The following is a 17,374-nucleotide window of genomic DNA, read 5'->3' as shown; positions in this document are numbered from 1 at the left end:
CGTGGAAATCTACTTCCGCCCTTTGTGCTGAGAGATATTGTATCTCACTGTCGTTTTCACTCCTGTGGGCGGAAGCAAGTCAATAAAAGCAATACATGACAAAAAGCCACTGTCATTAATTGAATGCAGAACACTATTATTTCTTGTAAAGTTATTACAGATAAAAATTATTTAAAGAAGGAATTTCATAAAATAAAAAGTGCACACTTGTTTCACATTGAAGACTTTGAAATTTCTATTCACTTAAAAAGCTTTTTATGTTACAACCGAAAGTTAACTCCGCATTCTTTCGTTTCGATACAATATTTACAGTCCGTTTAAATTCATTTATAAAAAAGCACGTATTCGCTCCCATTTTCACTGACTGAAGTCTTCTCACGTTTAACAGTTGAAGTGGCGGCGCCCGATTTATTCAAGTTGTCAATTAAGTAGCACCAGATCAAATTAGGATGATTTTGAATGTCCATACACAAAAAAATTGAGGACTCTCCTGCAGGTATTCTACTGTGTAATTATGAGCCATTTTTAGTTTTAGTTACTTGTATACACGAGAATATCATATTGTGTGAGACATACATGTTTTACAATTTACCCACATGGAGGGCTATTTTCAATACCCACTATATGACATTATCATCATGGAGAGTACAGTGGGATAAAACATTGAGATTGATACAATTTAAAATTTTGGCTACTGCAATCATTAAATGCACACAAGGTCTATTACAAGAACAAAAAGACAACAAAGATTTTGGTGGCAAAGATCTCCAGGCTTACACTATACATTATCACAGAGAGTTAATTATTTTTTGTTTGTTTTTTATACATCATGTAACTGTCTTAAAGCTTATTTGAATTCGTAGTCAGAAATAGAGGCCGGCACCAGTTCTAAAGCAGTGTTTGTCGAGCCTCTCTCAATGATGACATCAAAAAAGCCTGCAGGAGTTTTTACCAATTCAAAGTACGCTTTCCGGGGGGCTACTATCATGTGACCTCCATGACATGTCTTAAAATCGCGTCTACAGACTGATCGTCAGGAATTTGTGATTCCTTCTTCATCTCCGCACCACCTTCTCCAGGGAGTGCCCTGAAATGAAATAGCACGTGTAACAAAGTCTTCCCTTTAATATTCGCCGAAGCAACTAACGGTTCTGCAGTAGATGATGGCTGAACCGGCTTTGTCAGTCGTGAAGAGGTGGGGGCGTCAGAGGTCCAAGAAGGGGTGAGGGGTGAAAGTGCCGTGATTGCTGCAGGGCTGCTCGTGTTATTTGGCTGAGGGATCCCAGTTGCAGCTTTAACTGAAAACATGAATATTTCCATCAGTGATTATGCTCAATACACCTTATTATAAAGTTTTACAGAAAGGCGTAAATATAAAAGCTTGTACCTTTTGTAAAGCGGTCAAACACGCTAGCCTGACATTACTGACAAAGTAGGACTAATCTCTCGCCTCAGATGTAGTTGAAAAATTCCTTAAATATTATGGGCTTAATAAGATCTCCTCAATGTGCCCTCTCGTTGCCGTGAGCTCAATCTTTTCCATTCGTTGAAAGCACGCTTAAGGGGCAATTTTAGTTTATGGTGGTTGTAAGACTATGCGACCAGACACTTGAATCAGTGAAACACATGCAGAAATCAAAGAGGAACTGTTTATTTATGAATAATTCTAGGAAAATTTAGAAACCACCAGAACCCCCATCAATTATGAAGTCTTCAATTTCTCTTTAGTAACTTAAATTACATTATTTTACAATCATGGTCTGCCAATAATTACAAGAATAATACAAGGCTAAAATTTAAATGGCAACCGTTTTCTTTCGTGTTCATTGAGCATTCTTACGGTATTTGCAGTATTTGCAGTTGATGCCTACACTTTAAATTTTGTCTCTTGCTTATTTTGCAATGTGAATGAATCCAATGAACAACAAATGGACCCATTACAAAGAGAATTTGAGTATAACTAGAGCACTCCTCTATATTATAGATTGAATTAAAACTTGTAAATGATGACGCCCTGCGAGAGCACATTAAAAATCAATAATTAAAACAAATTTCAATGAGCTGTCACGGATGCATTGTCCTACAATTCTCCTAAACAGCTGAACAGCTGCACTTCCACAATTTAAAAAATATTGAAAAAGTAAGTAAGGAAATTCACTAACCACTGTGAGGCCCATTCGGAGTGGTGCCCCGATTATTTTGCAACTGGTAAATTCGATCCTTCAGAGCTAGTCGTTGAGTCTTGAGCGGAGGTGGAGCGGGCGGCGGCGGTAAAACGACAGTTGATGTTGATGGAATGGGTGAAACGGGCTTGGGAGGAACATAACTTGAAGCATCAATCACTGTGAACTTAGACGACGACCATACAGAAGAATCAAAGTCGACACTTGGCTCAAGCTGCGACGGTGCTGTTTCAAAGTCTGGTTCCTCAACGTCCAACTCTTCGAACGGCAATTGACAGTCACTAAACTCGTCACCGAAATTGTAGACAGGATGAAAGTGGAGCCAGTCGGAGGTTAGTTCGCCCAGCAACTGTGCGTCTGTCTTGTCTGTCAACGGTGAAGGGAGCGGCGGTGCCGTCAATGTGAACGCTTTGGAAGGAGAACTTGGCACCGAAGCTGCGGCAGCTGCTGCTGTTGGAGGAGGTAGTGCCGTTGAGGGCCCTGGCGAAGCAGGAGGGGCGGCAACCGCGGCTGCCTGGGGCGTTTCAACCGACGCTGCCACTTTCGGCGCTGCCGAGTCGAAAACAGTGAAATCGAGGGTGGACCAGTAGTCGTCCAGCGACGTGCTTGCCCTATCCAGTATTACTCTGGGAAGTGGACCTTGTTAGTCAAAATTGATGGATTCGGGTGGTGGTGTATGCTACCTTCCGCCTCGACCCAATCTTCGTCTCACGAAGCCGACAGTCATAGGCTTTGGACGTCGAATTGAAGCCAGTGTGTACCTATATTTAACATCTGCATCTCCACCGTCCTCTTTGCTTGTCCACGGCCAATTTCCTTGACCAAGGGGTTTTGGCTAGAGCAAGAAAATTGAATTCAGTGCAAAATTACGCCTAAATTTCTTCATTGAAATGGTTCAAATAATGCACACAAGTCAACCTTCCCTGAATTAATTTGGTAAACATCATCTCAGCATTGCCATCTCACGAATATTTTAATATTTACCAACTATTGCCTGAATATTTTTCAACAAAATGTTGCAACAAGAATATAAATTGAGTTTTACAAGGGAATTTTTATCCAGCTAAGTTTGTAGATTGTTAGTCAGATTGACTTAAGAAAAAAAATGCAAAATGTGGGCCTCAAAATGGCAGGTAAGTTTATTCTACAAGATGTGCCATCAGTGAAAACGGGACGACTACTGCTGAATATGAATAGCCAATTAGCACCCATACAGCTACAACTAGCACTCACAGCAAGGAAGCTGTCGCAATTCTTCCTGCGTCTGAACGTAAACGGTCCATCAGAATCTGCATCCTCTTCAGTATCGGAAGCTAGTCCGCCCAAAGGCTCAAAGCTGTCATCTTCTGAGCTCACTGGCATAGCGGAGCTCTCCAACAAAGCACTGCCTCGATTCAAATTTGCAGAGCCTTGCCCTGACCTATGTTTACGTTTTTTATACTGTCGCTTTTCTTTTCTCGAGTTTATGTCCTCCTGTAAAAGACAAAGACAGTTAAAAAAATGTCACGATAAAAAACAGGAGCGTCAATGACTCACCTTGGCAGCTACAGGGCTTACTTTGGGAGGCGGCATTTTATGCACCCAATTGTGATTTAAGTGGTTGTATAGTTGAGTAAACGCTGGCCTTGGCGGCTTTGCGGCACTTAATTCATTCACAATGGATCCTGAAAAATCTTGCGCTTGGTATCTGAAAGGATGAGACAAATTAAATGATGGCTTCAATAGTCAGCTCTATATTACCTCTTCTCGTAGATTTCTATGGCAAGTTGAAGATTTTCCCGTTTGTACTTTTCACGACGCTTTACAAGTTCAAGGAGAGTGATTGCACGGTACAGGTCCCGCCTCAGCTTGAGCATTTTTTCATATGAAGCTTCATCGTTTTTCCTATTTTTCCTTGTTTGCATTTTTTCTGTTCTTCGCCTAAAGGCCAGGTAGGGGTTGTTAGTGGCTGTGGTGGGCGCTCGTGACTCTGTCTTGACTTGTGGGATCAGGGGATGTTGCTTTAAAAAAATTTCAAGGTCAATGATTTATGGCTCTCGGAGATTTAGTGGAAACTTTACTGTGTTTAGACGTTTCGTCAACCAATAATCATAAACAGCTACAGTGAGGTCGTCATCCTCCTTGAGCAACGTTTTAGCTTCATTCAGTTCCAAAACGGTCTGGCCACAGCCCTTTTCAAGACGGTCCATCATCTCCTCAAACTTTGCGGAAGAGACGTTATATGAGCGAACCCAAATGAATCAAATATGCCAAATCTACCTTTAAGGGGTTGATGTCCATCTTTTTGGACTGCTCTCTAATCCACGCTTCATCATCTGAATCCATGTCATATTCAGGGACTTCTTGGTCAATAAGGAATGCTATGGTTAACAGTATGATAACAATGTTTTGATACTAAGCAGTTTTCGCATTTACGTTGCATATGAATAAGTTGTTTAGGCATTTTATAGTCTGCCGGATACAACATATCGTAATCAGCATCTTCAACAAGGTCGTAAACTTCAGGTGTGGGTATGATGATGCCTGTGCAAATTGCCCTTTGAAGATGATGTTCCTGTAAAATGAGATTTGATTAGGGAGCTCTCATTGAAATATTTTAGGAATCTTGAATCAATGAAAAATTGGACTTTACAACTAAATATAACTTGAGAGAATCAGATGAATTTAGTAAAATATTATTTTATTTTTTGGATAGGGAAGTCATAAGCCAAACTTGGACTTTCTCATAACGAGAAAACTAGGAATTGTAGCGTTTAGAAAATTTGTGGAAAAAATTGGGAAATATTATATTTCAGCAATAGCTTGGTAAATTTCAGTTGACAAGACCAAATAAACTGAAAATTTGTTAAGAGTCCAAGTCGAAATTCAAAATTTTTGAATATGGCGCCAATCTAATATGGCCGCCCGAGCACGCTACCGAAAAAAGCCAAAAACTTACACATTCTTCCTCTTTTTCCATTCCACTCGGCATTTGAGGGACTGCTCGATTGATCGCCGAATACTCCGGGAGATCAGGCAATTCCTCCGACATGTAAATGGGCATGGGCTTCGAGGCGTCGAGCGCCCTGGCTCGAAATGAGAGCTTGTTCATGGTTGTTGACAGGCTATGCACACACCAAACGCCGCGAAAAAGGGCACAGGGGCTTGTTCAAGCGGCCACTAAGGGTCCTCGCCCTGGTCGAACTTAAACTCTGAAGACTCTAGTTTCTACCCATGATGACAATTAGCGTGCACTCAGTTAACAATTAGAAAAAACCGCATGCAAACAACAAACTGTGACTCCTTAGACTCATCGCCATCTTGGCGATTTAAGACCATCTTGATTCACCGAAAATGCATTTGCGGCGCGCGGGAAGCTTTTCGACGTGCGTTGGCCCCGAGTCATAACAAGCACTATGTTAAGTCGGAGACTTAAAAAAACAATTATATGCCATAAATATTGAATCAAAACAATTTTAAAAATTATTTTTAGTTTAATATTTTATTTCAAGGTCTTCAAAACTTCTTATTCGTAAAAATTTTACACAATCTTCAATTATGAGCTATGGCGCCAAATCGATTTAAAAAATGTGGCGGGAGATTCCACACACAACTTGAGCATTGATATCTCAATAAACAGCTTCCTCTGATCCAAAGTTAAAAATCCCTATTTTTTAACATAACCTTTGACTGCAAATAAGGGTTTTAAATTTTGATTATATTTCAATTATTAGTGCTGTTCATTGCAAAATAAGATTAGATTATTTTTGCGAGCTAAATCATTATTTTAGAACGCGAGTATTATTGTATTTAAGATATTTAATAAAAACGTCAAATTATATAAAGATTGCTCTGGTTACACCATTCTATCAGAGGTCCAAAATATTAAAAATTTAAAAAATGCTCTATTATTCCTATTATTATTTAATTGTTTTCTATCACGCGTAACCAATCTCGATGAGTGAACGTATGTATTTTTTCCGAAATTGGAAACATTGCTTTTTTGTTAACCTGCTCTGCTCAGCACATCCCATGGGCTATGAGCTCTCACCGGGTCCTAATAACACCTCCAAGTGGGTAAAATAAAGCCCCGAGTGGCCACAGAGGAGCTCGGGCCCAAAATGTGGCAATTTTTCGTCTTCCTGCCCCGAGGTCTTTTATTGAAACGTCCCCAGAGCCGCTGGAAAGGTGCGAAAACCCTCTAGCCCTTCAACATATCAATTCACTTAAACTAAAACCAACTTTTGCGTTGGGAAGCTAGAAAATAGATTCCGTAAATGCTCAAATATCTCCCATTGCTTTTCGTGTCAGTTTTAGAGCTAAATTATAGGACTGATATTTATGACGTTGTTTACTTTGTTCTTAAAAAACAGGTTTCCAAATTTTGATAAATGCAGCAAGCATGAGCAAAACGAGTCTTTGTAGATACTGCTTTTTTGTAATTTTTGCTTTTTTCAAGCATTTGATTGTATAATTTTGACTTCAGCCAGATGAGTAATAAAAACATCATAATTTGGCAAGACGCCCAATGCCGCAGCAACCCCTTTCAACAAGCTTAAATATTATTTTTGCGTGAACTGCAGGGCAATATTCGCAACACTTCATTATTGTTTCATGGTTTATTATAATGATAGGTTAACTGACACCTGCCAATGCAGTTTTTAACTTTTTTATCTATCAGTGACATCATGCTTAGAAACTCAATTTAAGTAATTCTAATCACTGCATGGCATTTTGTTTAAAAAAAATGAGCATTTACGTAAGGACCATTCACATTTCAAACTCCGAATTATTCACTTTGTCAATACTCTACAGTGAGTTTACGAATATGTATCGCTTTCTGTAAATCATAAGTCTTTATGCTAGTTATGTTTCAAGTTATACATACAGAACACTCTTCAGTTGACGATTTTTATTTGTGTGATCATCATACACAGTTGGCGCATATTATCAAAATTATTCTTAAAGAAAATAAGTGAAAACAAATATTTAGTTGATTTAACAATAAAGTTCAGACTCAATTGAGGTTTTGTTTACGAGTATTGAAGTGAGGACTTAAAAGTTTTCCATTAGCAACAGAGCATACGATCAAAATGAGTTATTATTTGTACCTCAATAGTTAACCAGAGACCAAAAGTGTAAAATATGTGTAAAATATGCACATATTATGGGTGCCACCTTACAAGCACAAAGCTCAAGTGATAATTTATAGGTTTGCACCAGTCAAGCACAGAAGTCCTGATTCAAATTCAAAAAGTCAACTAAATTTATCTAGTTCCCAGCCTGGTCTGCATTGCCCACTGCTGGGCGCAAGCCTCTAATGGAGACATCATAAACAATTTCCTCAATCTTTTTCACATCATACTTGAGAGCATCAAATTTCTTCCTCAAACTATCATTTTTCAGGTTCAGCAGTCTGAAACCCGCGTTGAGCTCAGAGACAAACTTTGATATTTCAATGGGTCTGTCATAGTTTCCACTGGTGACACTGTTTGTAGCAAATCTGGCCTATGAAAACAATTGTACGAGTTGTATACACGTGAATAATGGTAGGGTTGTAATTACCAATTCCGAGGCCATTTGAAGAAGACCAGTAAGGTAATCCTCCAAATCCAAGTGGAACCCTTTTTCTCTTTCAGGCTTCACTGAAAGTCATTGACAAGATTTGTCACTAATTCCTGTAATGTAGATGACTAGACTCACGTCCCAAACTCTCAGCGACTTCCTCAAAACTAGCTAGTTTCCCCGTTTCCAGGAAAACAGTCAATGAGACCAGGAAAGCCAGCTTCTGAGTGGCAAATCGCCACATATCATTGAAGTGATAGAACTGGTTAACAGGTACAAGAGCAGCCAACTGGGCGTAATGAGTTTGGCAAGTGGCGAAACTGGCCCTGGATGAATTGCAACACTTCAAAACTGAAATGTATACACAAATGAGAAAAGACAATAATATTATATTATAAGTATTGGCTTTGCAAAAGTACTCACCTTCATCTTGAGCCGGGTTTTGGTGAACATTCTGCATGATCATTGTGATTTCCCTTGCAATGTGTTCCAAATTTTTGACTTCATCACGGATTTTCTGAAATTAAAATTACAAATGATTAACTAGTAAGTGAAATTCAGCACCTGAGAATGTTTTAATTCAAAAATTCTATGTCACATGATGCAGAATTGTAGCAGTTGTATTTCAACCTTGAAAAACTAAATTTATGAACTACTACACTAGTTCATATTTGTAGTGTATTTTATCAGATTCTTTTGGTGGACTTAGTCAATTATTTTTATGTAAACAGGGACCGGGGTAAAAAATCTACTGGTCACTAACATTTTTTGAGTTTTTGGGGCCTTGAGGGGCACAATATGGTCCATTGGAGCGCCGCATAAGGCCCACGTTAAAATGGGGCGCACAGGGTGATGCCCACTGTGCCCTATAGCACCATAAGCCAATCAGACATTGTAATTCCCACAGTACACAACACACTAAGCTACTCCAAAATACTTTTAAATTTTTTCATTAAATCACAATAAATTCAAACGTTTGGCACATGTTTTCTAATCTCATAAATGCGAATCGGTGACTATGGACGAGTCCACATTTGCTCGACCCCTCAACTTTTATAGTACATAATATGATATCATTGAATATTATTTAGGTGCAAATAGGATTAAAAGCATGAAAAGAATCCAGCAGCCCCTAAATTTGCGCCTTAATCGATTATCATCTACATATTATGATAATGACAACACCAATTCATTTATTTCCGGATTTCAATTAAAATTGTAAAAATAAAGTGTTTACAACATTTTACGAGATTCTATGCAAACGATGATTGTCAAATGTAAAAATTCAGTCATAGCTGTAGTGTTCCGTGTCGCAAAACGCATGAATAGAGAGCATTCTTATAAAACTCAATAACAAATAATTAATATGTATGTTCTACATATTTTTAGTAATATAAAATCTACACAGAAGAATGCGTCGTAGTAGCGCTGAAATTGCGCATCAGTCAACAAACATCCAAATTTTCACTGTCGAATTGATTGTTGCCCTTTTCTTTCAACAAGGCAATTCGCGTACATATATTATGGCTGTTGAGCTTTGCGCAATTTTTCAGCCACATAATGTATGTATTATGTAAAACCTAGGCGAATGATAATAATGTAACCCACAAAATCATCAATTAACAAAATAAATATATATTATGATTAATATTACATACTTCTTTCAAGTCCTGCTCCTGACGAATGTATTCAGAGAAGTCAGAAAAAAGTTTGTTCATTTCTGCAGCAGTTTCCATGATATTAGGGTAGGTGGTAAATGAATAAGAAGCAATTCAGCCAGTGCCGACAAAGTGCACAATAAACACCAGCAGTTTCAATCCTCAATCCGCGTAATTTAGTCACCAGGTTTATGTAGCTGCCAGTGTCACAGTCTGAAAAAACACGCTAAATTAATTTCACTGCCCAGACATTTCAAGATAATACGAACTATCAGAGATGTAATTAAAATCGGATTTAGTATTACGAATGCCGGCAGCTCTCAAAAATTGGATAATCCTGCTGAAGTGTAGGGCCTTTGAGTTGCTGGGGCTGGGTTGGCCAAGCGCAACACAGAACACACAAGCGCCGAACGACTCTTGCGCCACGTTGTGACGTCACTATACGGAATATTTTGTACTTCATGACCGCGAATTAGTAATGGAATCAATGGAATACTAAAATTACAATGGAATTAAAATGCCAACTAGAGCGTTATGTTTATAGAAGTAGTTACATAGTTACATAGAAGATATTATTTGCTTAAGGAGTTAAAAATTTTAAATGTCCTTAGATTTATTATTTTCATTTACTTTCGTATAAAATGGTAGCACTGAATTGGATAGCATGCATCCACCAAACGGGTTAAAGGGTTAAAATCGAGCTTCAAAATTCATTAACAGTATGAGACATAAGAAGAGCTTCTTTGGGGTCCACAAGCATGTCTTGTTGAAAAGAAACATCATAAAGATGAAATGGAAGAGATTGTTTTTATTTACCACAGTCATGTTATTTATGATAAATTGAGTTCTCAATCAAAATGATTACAATAATAAACTATAAATATTTAAAAATTGTATGAGAGAGCTGAATGAACTCATTGAACTCATTGCAAGCAAGAGAAAAGGATTGCATCTGAAGAATTTTTATTCAATGGAAAAAAATTATTTATACATAATGCGATCTGTTAAAAATTCTTGTTCAAATTAAAAAATGAATATATAAATTTAATAAATATGTACGAATAATAATTATTTGAATTTCGGAGTTCTTTTTATACTTTTAAGAACGCACTCCTGCCACTTTCAGAATGGCATATTGGCATACTAGCTACTAGCAATGGACAAGGGGCAAGACATAGAAAAGACCACAGATGCCTGTGAGCAGGAGAGAGAGGATGCTGACTCTTGACGATGAGAGAGAGAGAGAGAATAAGGTTCCTCTCTCCCTTTCTCGCTGCTCCTCCTACTCCACCACAGCAGCACGCCGAGTTCTCATCATCCTGTGTGTAGTGTATAGTGAGATTGCTCGCGAAAAGAAACAGGCAAAAAATTTGCAAAGACAGGCGCCATCTAAGCACCTCGCGCCGTCGGGTCTGGAGGTCGATTGAGCTGCTAGCTGTTGTGGCGGCACTGTCACATTCCTCGCTAATCTGATCCTACCAACAATCTAGGATAATTCGCTCCCGCAAAGGGCTGATTTCATTTCATCCTGTACAACATGATGTAGTGTGTGTTCACTTTTGTAATTGATCGCCCGGTGACGCACAACATTGCTTCTTACATTTAACACGAACTGCTCCACTTTAAAAGATAAAAAGAAAACTTGATCTTTTTATCTTTTATTTTCTCTCTTTCTAAAGATTTAATTTAAAATATTTCATAACATGTTAAACATTTTAAGTTGGTCAATTGAAACATAAAATTAACATTAATAGTCAGAAAAAACATTGTAGGTTTGTGAATTGAATTATTGACACAAAAGGTAAATAAATTACTAAACCAACTATTATGTATATTTATTTTGTTTATTATCCATCAAATATCAAAATTGATGTTACAATAAAACCTATAGAAAGAAAAAATGCCTCCTCTGCTATTCTCAAAGAATAAAGATAATTTTATTGGAGCTCGCAACGCAGCCCAATCGAATACGCGAATTTCTTCGACAAAGCCTTTTGTTCCAGATGGGTGGGTGTATGCTGTAAAGTCGCAAATAGGATGTCGGCTGGCCCAGCTCCTTATGTGTGTGTCTGGATGGACTGCATTCCGTGCGCACCTCTCACATACCTAAAATTCTTCATCCCGCGCGCTTTTTTGCCTATACGCCAAGGCCGTCTTTGGTCGCTCAATTCGAAACTGCTACAAAAGTAATGAAGATGAGTGACGTCACGCACCTGCCGCTCGCAGCGAGCACCTCTCGCAACAATTGGACACTGAACTGACCGACCGAAAATGCCGAAAACGTGTTGCTGCGCGGCCCCTGACAGCACCGGGGTCGGCAGTTTGAACCTTCGTCCAGCACCAGAAGATCACTGTCAAGGTGCGGAGCCGAGAGCGAAAATGCCCGTGGTCCTCAAGTGCTATTTTGGTGTATGCCGCGCGGCAGGTATATAGAAGTGATTCACGGTAACCTTGCACTTGATCACGGCTCGTAAGCTTAAAAAACATTCACCTTTCCGCCGCTGCGATGGCTTAAGAGAATTCGAGAACTGCCGCGCTTGCCGCTACAAAAGGGTAGCCACTTGCAAGGGTTGCAATTATTATTATTTTATTTTTAAATCATTGTGTGAGTGTCTCCGAGATAGGGAATTAATAAATAAGTAATGGAATATATTAGATAATTTTCCTGCACGCAATTAGTTCCTCCTTTTTACAAATTAAAATTTTAATACTTGCAGAACAATATTGAATAATTCTATTAATTTCGCCTCAGATTGATTTAATTCAAATGATGTTTCTGTATAATGTTACAATAAATTAAATTATTTAAAAGAAACGGTTTTGAATTTTGAAATTAAAAAAGAAAGAAATAACAAATAAATTGCTCTATTCTGCACAGATTGACTAATGGAGAACAGCTTAAAGAGTAAAATTTTTAAGAGAAATAAAATAACTACGCTATTTCTCATACTTTTTCGGCTCCTCGTCAGGATGAAAATCACGCTTAAGTGCTAGCTGCAGGAAATTTTCAATCATTGGTCGTTGTAAGCGATCAACTGTCCTCGTAACTGATTGTGAGAGCACAACAGAGAAGAGCGAAGTACATCTTTATTCCGTCCTTTCATAATAACAATCACGAGCCAAATATTCTACCCTACACTTATTGAAGGTATTTCAAAGAATGGAATTCAGCTTCTAATGTGAAAAATCTACTAGTCTGCTTTTAAGAAACACTAAAAAATACGATTCAAAATACTTCAATCCTTCAAGGTCTTCTGCAGGACACCGTAAATCACTTTCCTCTCTATTTATAAAGAAGGTTTTTTTCCTCAAAAATAAATTAAAATTTTACTTCATTTTGAAGTTCTTTTAGGATATAGAACCTGTTAATTTTGATTAAATTTTTTCTTTATATTTGTTATTACTGCTACTAATTGTTTACAACACGTATTATTCCTGTCGAATTTGCAATAAAATAAATTACGTGCGAATGGGTAAAATTAGAATCTTAACATAAATTCAACAACAAAAAATTATCATAAACAAAGGAGTGACTTTACAAATTTTGTAAATTTGAAAAATGTCAAAGTACGCATGCGGACTTGTGGATATTTTTTTTATAAAAAAAACAACGCCTTATATTACTTAAAAAAGCTGTATCAACGCATAGAGTTGAGAAAGAAAAGTACAAACCAATGCTGGAATAGTGGGAAACTTATAAAATTAAACGCCTGAAAACGCGTTCCCTACTGGTCGTTTGTGCCGACAAGGAGCGCGTTTTTTCTCATGCGCTCTTACAATCGCAGAGGAGAGTGTTGTAAAAAATGATTCGCCAAAAGTTGGAGCACATCCTGTTAGCATCAAGGATAATCTGAACGCTTTTTGCTCCAGAGCACAATGCATTACGAGTTAAACTAGACGCTGTTGCGCCGCTCCAGCTGCTGCAAAAAGCGAATTTATTAACCCTCGCGTTTGATTTATATCTCGAATAGAAAATATCAAATTTAAGAGAATATAGTCCAGGGCACCGCGCGGAGAAAAAACAATTCAGCGAGCGGCGCGGCGTGTGAGAAAATTATTTATTCGGTGCCCATTTCACCCCCACACGTCTGCCGCGCGCGGAGTAACGAATTTCGTCTGCGGTGCCTCCTCTGCAGAAAAAGATGTCCCTCCTGCTTTTGTGTGTGGTTAAATAACTCGGCTGGATGGCGCCCATTCAAGGCCCTCGAGCAGTTACAACAACTGTTCCTCGCTGATTCTTCTTTATTTCTGTGAGAGTGAGTGAGGCACACAACCCTCGGCGGCTCTCCTCCTCGACTGGTTCATTGGCAGGCGACTTTTTAGGCAATCTGCGTGCCGCTCCGCCAGGTATCCGAATCGCAAGCCACAAATAAATTTTCGGCGCGCTTTTTTACTTTTTGCCCTGCAAACGAGTCTGCCCGGGATGGAAATCGTTTTTATTTTTATGACTTCATTTGCATTTTTAGCTGGATTTTGCTGGGCAGGCGCAAACTTTTTGGTTCCACGCCGGACTTTTGAATTAATTTAAAATTCCGTCCAATATTGAGACAATTTTTTTAATTTGAAAAAATATTCACTCGGACATCTTTCTTCCAAAAAGAATTACAAAGGGTCCATTTTCAAATTACAGTACAAATCCATTGTTGTTTTTGGATAAAATATGAATTTTCATATCCGTAATTGATATCCAAACTGCTAGCGCTCCGCGGCTGCAGAGCATGAATGACCATCTATCAATTATTAAAATATAGCGTGCGTGTTTTTTGTGCAAGTCACATTCCTCGCATAACTGAGGGAAGCCCTCGCTATCGTCACTCAGGCAAGGCCGAACCAAGGACGCCTCTTTTCTTTGTACCGAGAGGGGTTGCCCCCGCTCTTAAGGCAGGCCAACCATTAAGAAGGGAGGCACCACATCCATGTACCACACTTTTCTCTGCGGAGACCTTAACGCACTACCTCGCGCTCTTCTCGTGCTGCCGGTGCATAAATATTTAGTGTGCGATGCCAAACTCAGTGCCCGCGAAAGTTTCATGGTGCTCGGCTGAAACCGTGTCAAATTGCCGGCCGGCTTTTTGGCTTCTCACAACGCTTCCAGCTCGCAACCGTTTTGTCACCTTCTGTAAGTACACGTTTTCACTTCGCTTAAAATAATTAAATTGCAACCCAGAGTTCAGCATTTTATTGCATAGGTGCTTATCTTAAAAATTTATGGTTCCTATCAAAAATTAAATTTATTTTGATCAAGTAGAGCACAATATTAATTTATCGTTCAAATAGTTACTCACTTGTTTAAAATTTTCAACTGTTTTTTATCTCAATTACTGCACTTTCCAATTCAATTTGCACTGACAGTTGCTTACAATTAGTGCGGTCTACAGAGCTCCTCTGGAGCCGTTGCAGCCTCGATTCCACACATCTTGAAAAGATGATCCTCCTGGCATGACGTCACTGATGCAGATTCAAGGCGCCTGCCGGGTCTGACAGCGAGATGCTCTCTGTGGCTATAGGGTGGAAGAAGATGATGATGAACCAGTCACGGCTAATAGCTTGTGGTGCTCGTAAAGCTTTAGATGAGACCCGCTACACAAGATAGACCCAAGCTTTTTCGTCTTGTTCTCCCGACGTAATGGAAATTAAAGACATAAATCCGGGAATTTATCGTAACAAAATTAGGAACTGATTTTTTAACTCAAACTTTTTAAAATTCTAGGTTTCAAGAAATTGGCACAAAAGGATTGAAATATTCTGGTGACGTGAAATAGCCTCTCCTAGGCTTTGTCTGTCTTTCTTCAGGATTCAGACATAGCCTGTTAGAGGTTAGTTTTAGTTGCCATAACCAACACAAGGAAAACAGCGAAGCTGACGGCATACGCGCATCGATGCTGATTATTTTATGAATTTTGTATGGCCATCTCGAGTTCTCAAATGAATTTGGTAAAATAAAATATATACCATACACAAAATTCACGATGATACCACTGTCAACTATAGATTCAAGATAGATAAGCTTGTCGTGCTGTGTTTTATTTTCATTTATCTCGATTTTGTTGTGAGACGTTTCCATAATCGATATCTTGGAGAAAATTATAGTGAAGTTTCTCCTCAGTAATTTCAAAATCCCTACACTTTAATTTTGGAAATACAATACCATACTCTCTGTAAATTATATTAAAAGACCTATTCTTTAGAAAACCACAGATTATGATAGTTAAATTATTTTTTTTCTATTCCATTGATCATGTATCATTTTTCAAACAACATACGATATATGTTCTTTGTTGAATTTGATTTTTAGAGAGGCAGCTCGTGTCCAAGACTACATGTCATCATCAGGAAAAGGTACCAGATGGCGCGGTCAGTCACTCGATTTTGCTCAAGTGCCGTGGAAGGTTCTGCGAAGCGCCACCACGGTCAGAAGAACGCAATCAGCCTCGCAATTCGCAATTCACCGACCGCTGCTGCTTTATAGCGTACGTGCCGTACACAAAACACTCTGACTGGTCGATCTTGGGTTCCGCATTCTTTCGACCACTCCAACTGTGCAAAAAATTTACTCCGCTCGGTCAATTTAGGAGCGAAAATTTTTATTTGAGGAAACTCATACGTAATTTGACAAACGTCATGTTGTGTTGGTTAAAATAAATATTATGAAGCATTTTGAAGCATCTTTATTTACCTCATCATTATTGTACACTGCTGCAGGAATTGCAGGATCAAATATTATAAACTAAATTGAAAGTTATGGTTGCGGTAATATTTAAATTAAAAAGTTAAATTATCCTTTTGCCTGGCCGTTGGTGTTGCATGTTAATTAAAAATATTTATTGATATCATCGAAATATTTATAAAAAGTTTTGTCTTTTATTTACTGTTAATAATTTTTGTTCTAATTTATCGATTAATTAAATTATAAACAGTGGGGTGAGGGGAAGCCAAATAATCCTTGGTGCGGAGATTTAAAAAAATATAAGGTACTTAGGCTAGCATTTAAATCAAGAAATCACTGTACAATATTTTTATATCTAAGTGAAAAAGTAGAAGCTAAAAACCATATAAATATAATATTAAAAAATCTGAAACAAAAGCACGTTATGCTTTCCGCCATTCGTGAGTGCGGCGCCGGTTGCATAACCATATGTTGTAATCTATAAATCCTTCAGCATTATTTCGTTGCTTTGGAAGATGGAAAAGAGGAGATAAAATGTATTTGATGGATCTAAACTGCGATTCTCTTTGATTACATCACGCACAATTATTGGTCTTTGATGGGAGACCGCGCTCGCAATATGTGTACTTCATTTCAGCATAGAGACTATGCAAACACTTCAGGATCTTGTAGGTTGTTAATCCTTTGAGTGCATGGCGAAGTTTATAGCTTACTAAACAACGAATCTGCATAAACATGTGAATAAATGTTTACCTTGCTTACTTAATTAAAGCAACGGTAAAAGCTTTTCTTTGAATAAGAGACGAGTATATTATATAAAAATGATAAAAGTAAAATAGTTTTGATAATATCGATCTCTAGGACTATTTTAACATGAACGATTTTCCATTCACGAACAAAAGACAAAGTTTATTTATATTCCAATCAATGAAAACGGCTGGACTTTAGAAGGATAGGTGTTTGGCCCTCCAATACGTAAGTCAAATCTGTTGCAATAATAAACGGACAAGGGAAAAAGAAATTTACAGTTAAATTCAGCTCGGTTATCTGCTTTGAATACAAATTCATTATGTACATTGAATTAAGAAGAACAAGTTTAGGTTGCTGACGTATACACTCTAAAAGTGAATTTATTCGTAGGGAGAGCAGTCCCAGGTCAAAAATCTCGAGTGCCAGGTCGAGCAGATTTCTGTTTCGGTGGGCAGGAGGTTGGCCGGGTCGTCTCGCAAGAGAGGAGAGCTTGTTATGCCGAAAATCCGAAGCAGAGTGCGCGCCTGATATGCATAATCCGGCACAATACACGGCAGCTGTGTTTCCTGTAG

General features: G+C 38.3%; 2 protein-coding genes and 2 long non-coding RNA genes across 5 annotated transcripts; 1 reads left to right on the top strand and 3 right to left on the bottom strand.

The window, feature by feature from the left end:
- Positions 1-207: 207 nt before the first annotated feature.
- On the bottom strand, positions 208-5,530 carry E(Pc) (Enhancer of Polycomb). Its single transcript, XM_065488541.1, has 11 exons — positions 5,122-5,530; positions 4,599-4,737; positions 4,443-4,543; positions 4,244-4,384; positions 3,924-4,183; positions 3,720-3,870; positions 3,417-3,656; positions 2,867-3,018; positions 2,163-2,809; positions 1,148-1,298; positions 208-1,087 (listed from the first exon to the last, which is right to left on the bottom strand). The coding sequence occupies exons 1-11, from the start codon at positions 5,272-5,274 to the stop codon at positions 985-987; spliced, it is 2,238 nt and encodes a 745-aa protein (XP_065344613.1). The 5' UTR covers positions 5,275-5,530; the 3' UTR covers positions 208-984.
- Positions 5,531-7,059: 1,529 nt separating this feature from the next.
- On the bottom strand, positions 7,060-9,811 carry trsn (translin). 2 transcript variants are annotated; one of them, XM_065497804.1, is made up of 6 exons: positions 9,655-9,809; positions 9,386-9,598; positions 8,151-8,244; positions 7,866-8,078; positions 7,728-7,807; positions 7,060-7,670 (listed from the first exon to the last, which is right to left on the bottom strand). In XM_065497804.1, exons 2-6 carry the CDS (start codon positions 9,461-9,463, stop codon positions 7,434-7,436), a joined length of 702 nt encoding a protein of 233 aa, XP_065353876.1. In that variant the 5' UTR covers positions 9,464-9,598; positions 9,655-9,809; the 3' UTR covers positions 7,060-7,433. The 2 variants fall into 2 exon arrangements, with proteins under 2 accessions (XP_065353876.1, XP_065353875.1); XM_065497803.1 differs by having other exon boundaries at positions 7,866-8,244; positions 9,655-9,811.
- Positions 9,812-11,210: 1,399 nt separating this feature from the next.
- Positions 11,211-11,948, bottom strand: LOC135948281 (uncharacterized). Its single transcript, XR_010575791.1, has 2 exons — positions 11,648-11,948; positions 11,211-11,563 (listed from the first exon to the last, which is right to left on the bottom strand). It is a non-coding gene; the product is annotated as an uncharacterized LOC135948281 (long non-coding RNA).
- Positions 11,949-14,313: 2,365 nt separating this feature from the next.
- LOC135947891 (uncharacterized) lies at positions 14,314-16,040 on the top strand. Its single transcript, XR_010575734.1, has 3 exons — positions 14,314-14,504; positions 14,752-15,201; positions 15,681-16,040. It is a non-coding gene; the product is annotated as an uncharacterized LOC135947891 (long non-coding RNA).
- The last annotated feature ends 1,334 nt before the right edge of the window (positions 16,041-17,374 follow it).

This window comes from Cloeon dipterum, chromosome 1 (genome assembly GCF_949628265.1).
Source record: "Cloeon dipterum chromosome 1, ieCloDipt1.1, whole genome shotgun sequence".
Lineage (NCBI taxonomy): Eukaryota > Metazoa > Arthropoda > Insecta > Ephemeroptera > Baetidae > Cloeon > Cloeon dipterum.
Note: the sequence above shows the minus strand (reverse complement) of the source record. Positions and strands in the feature narration are given on the sequence as shown.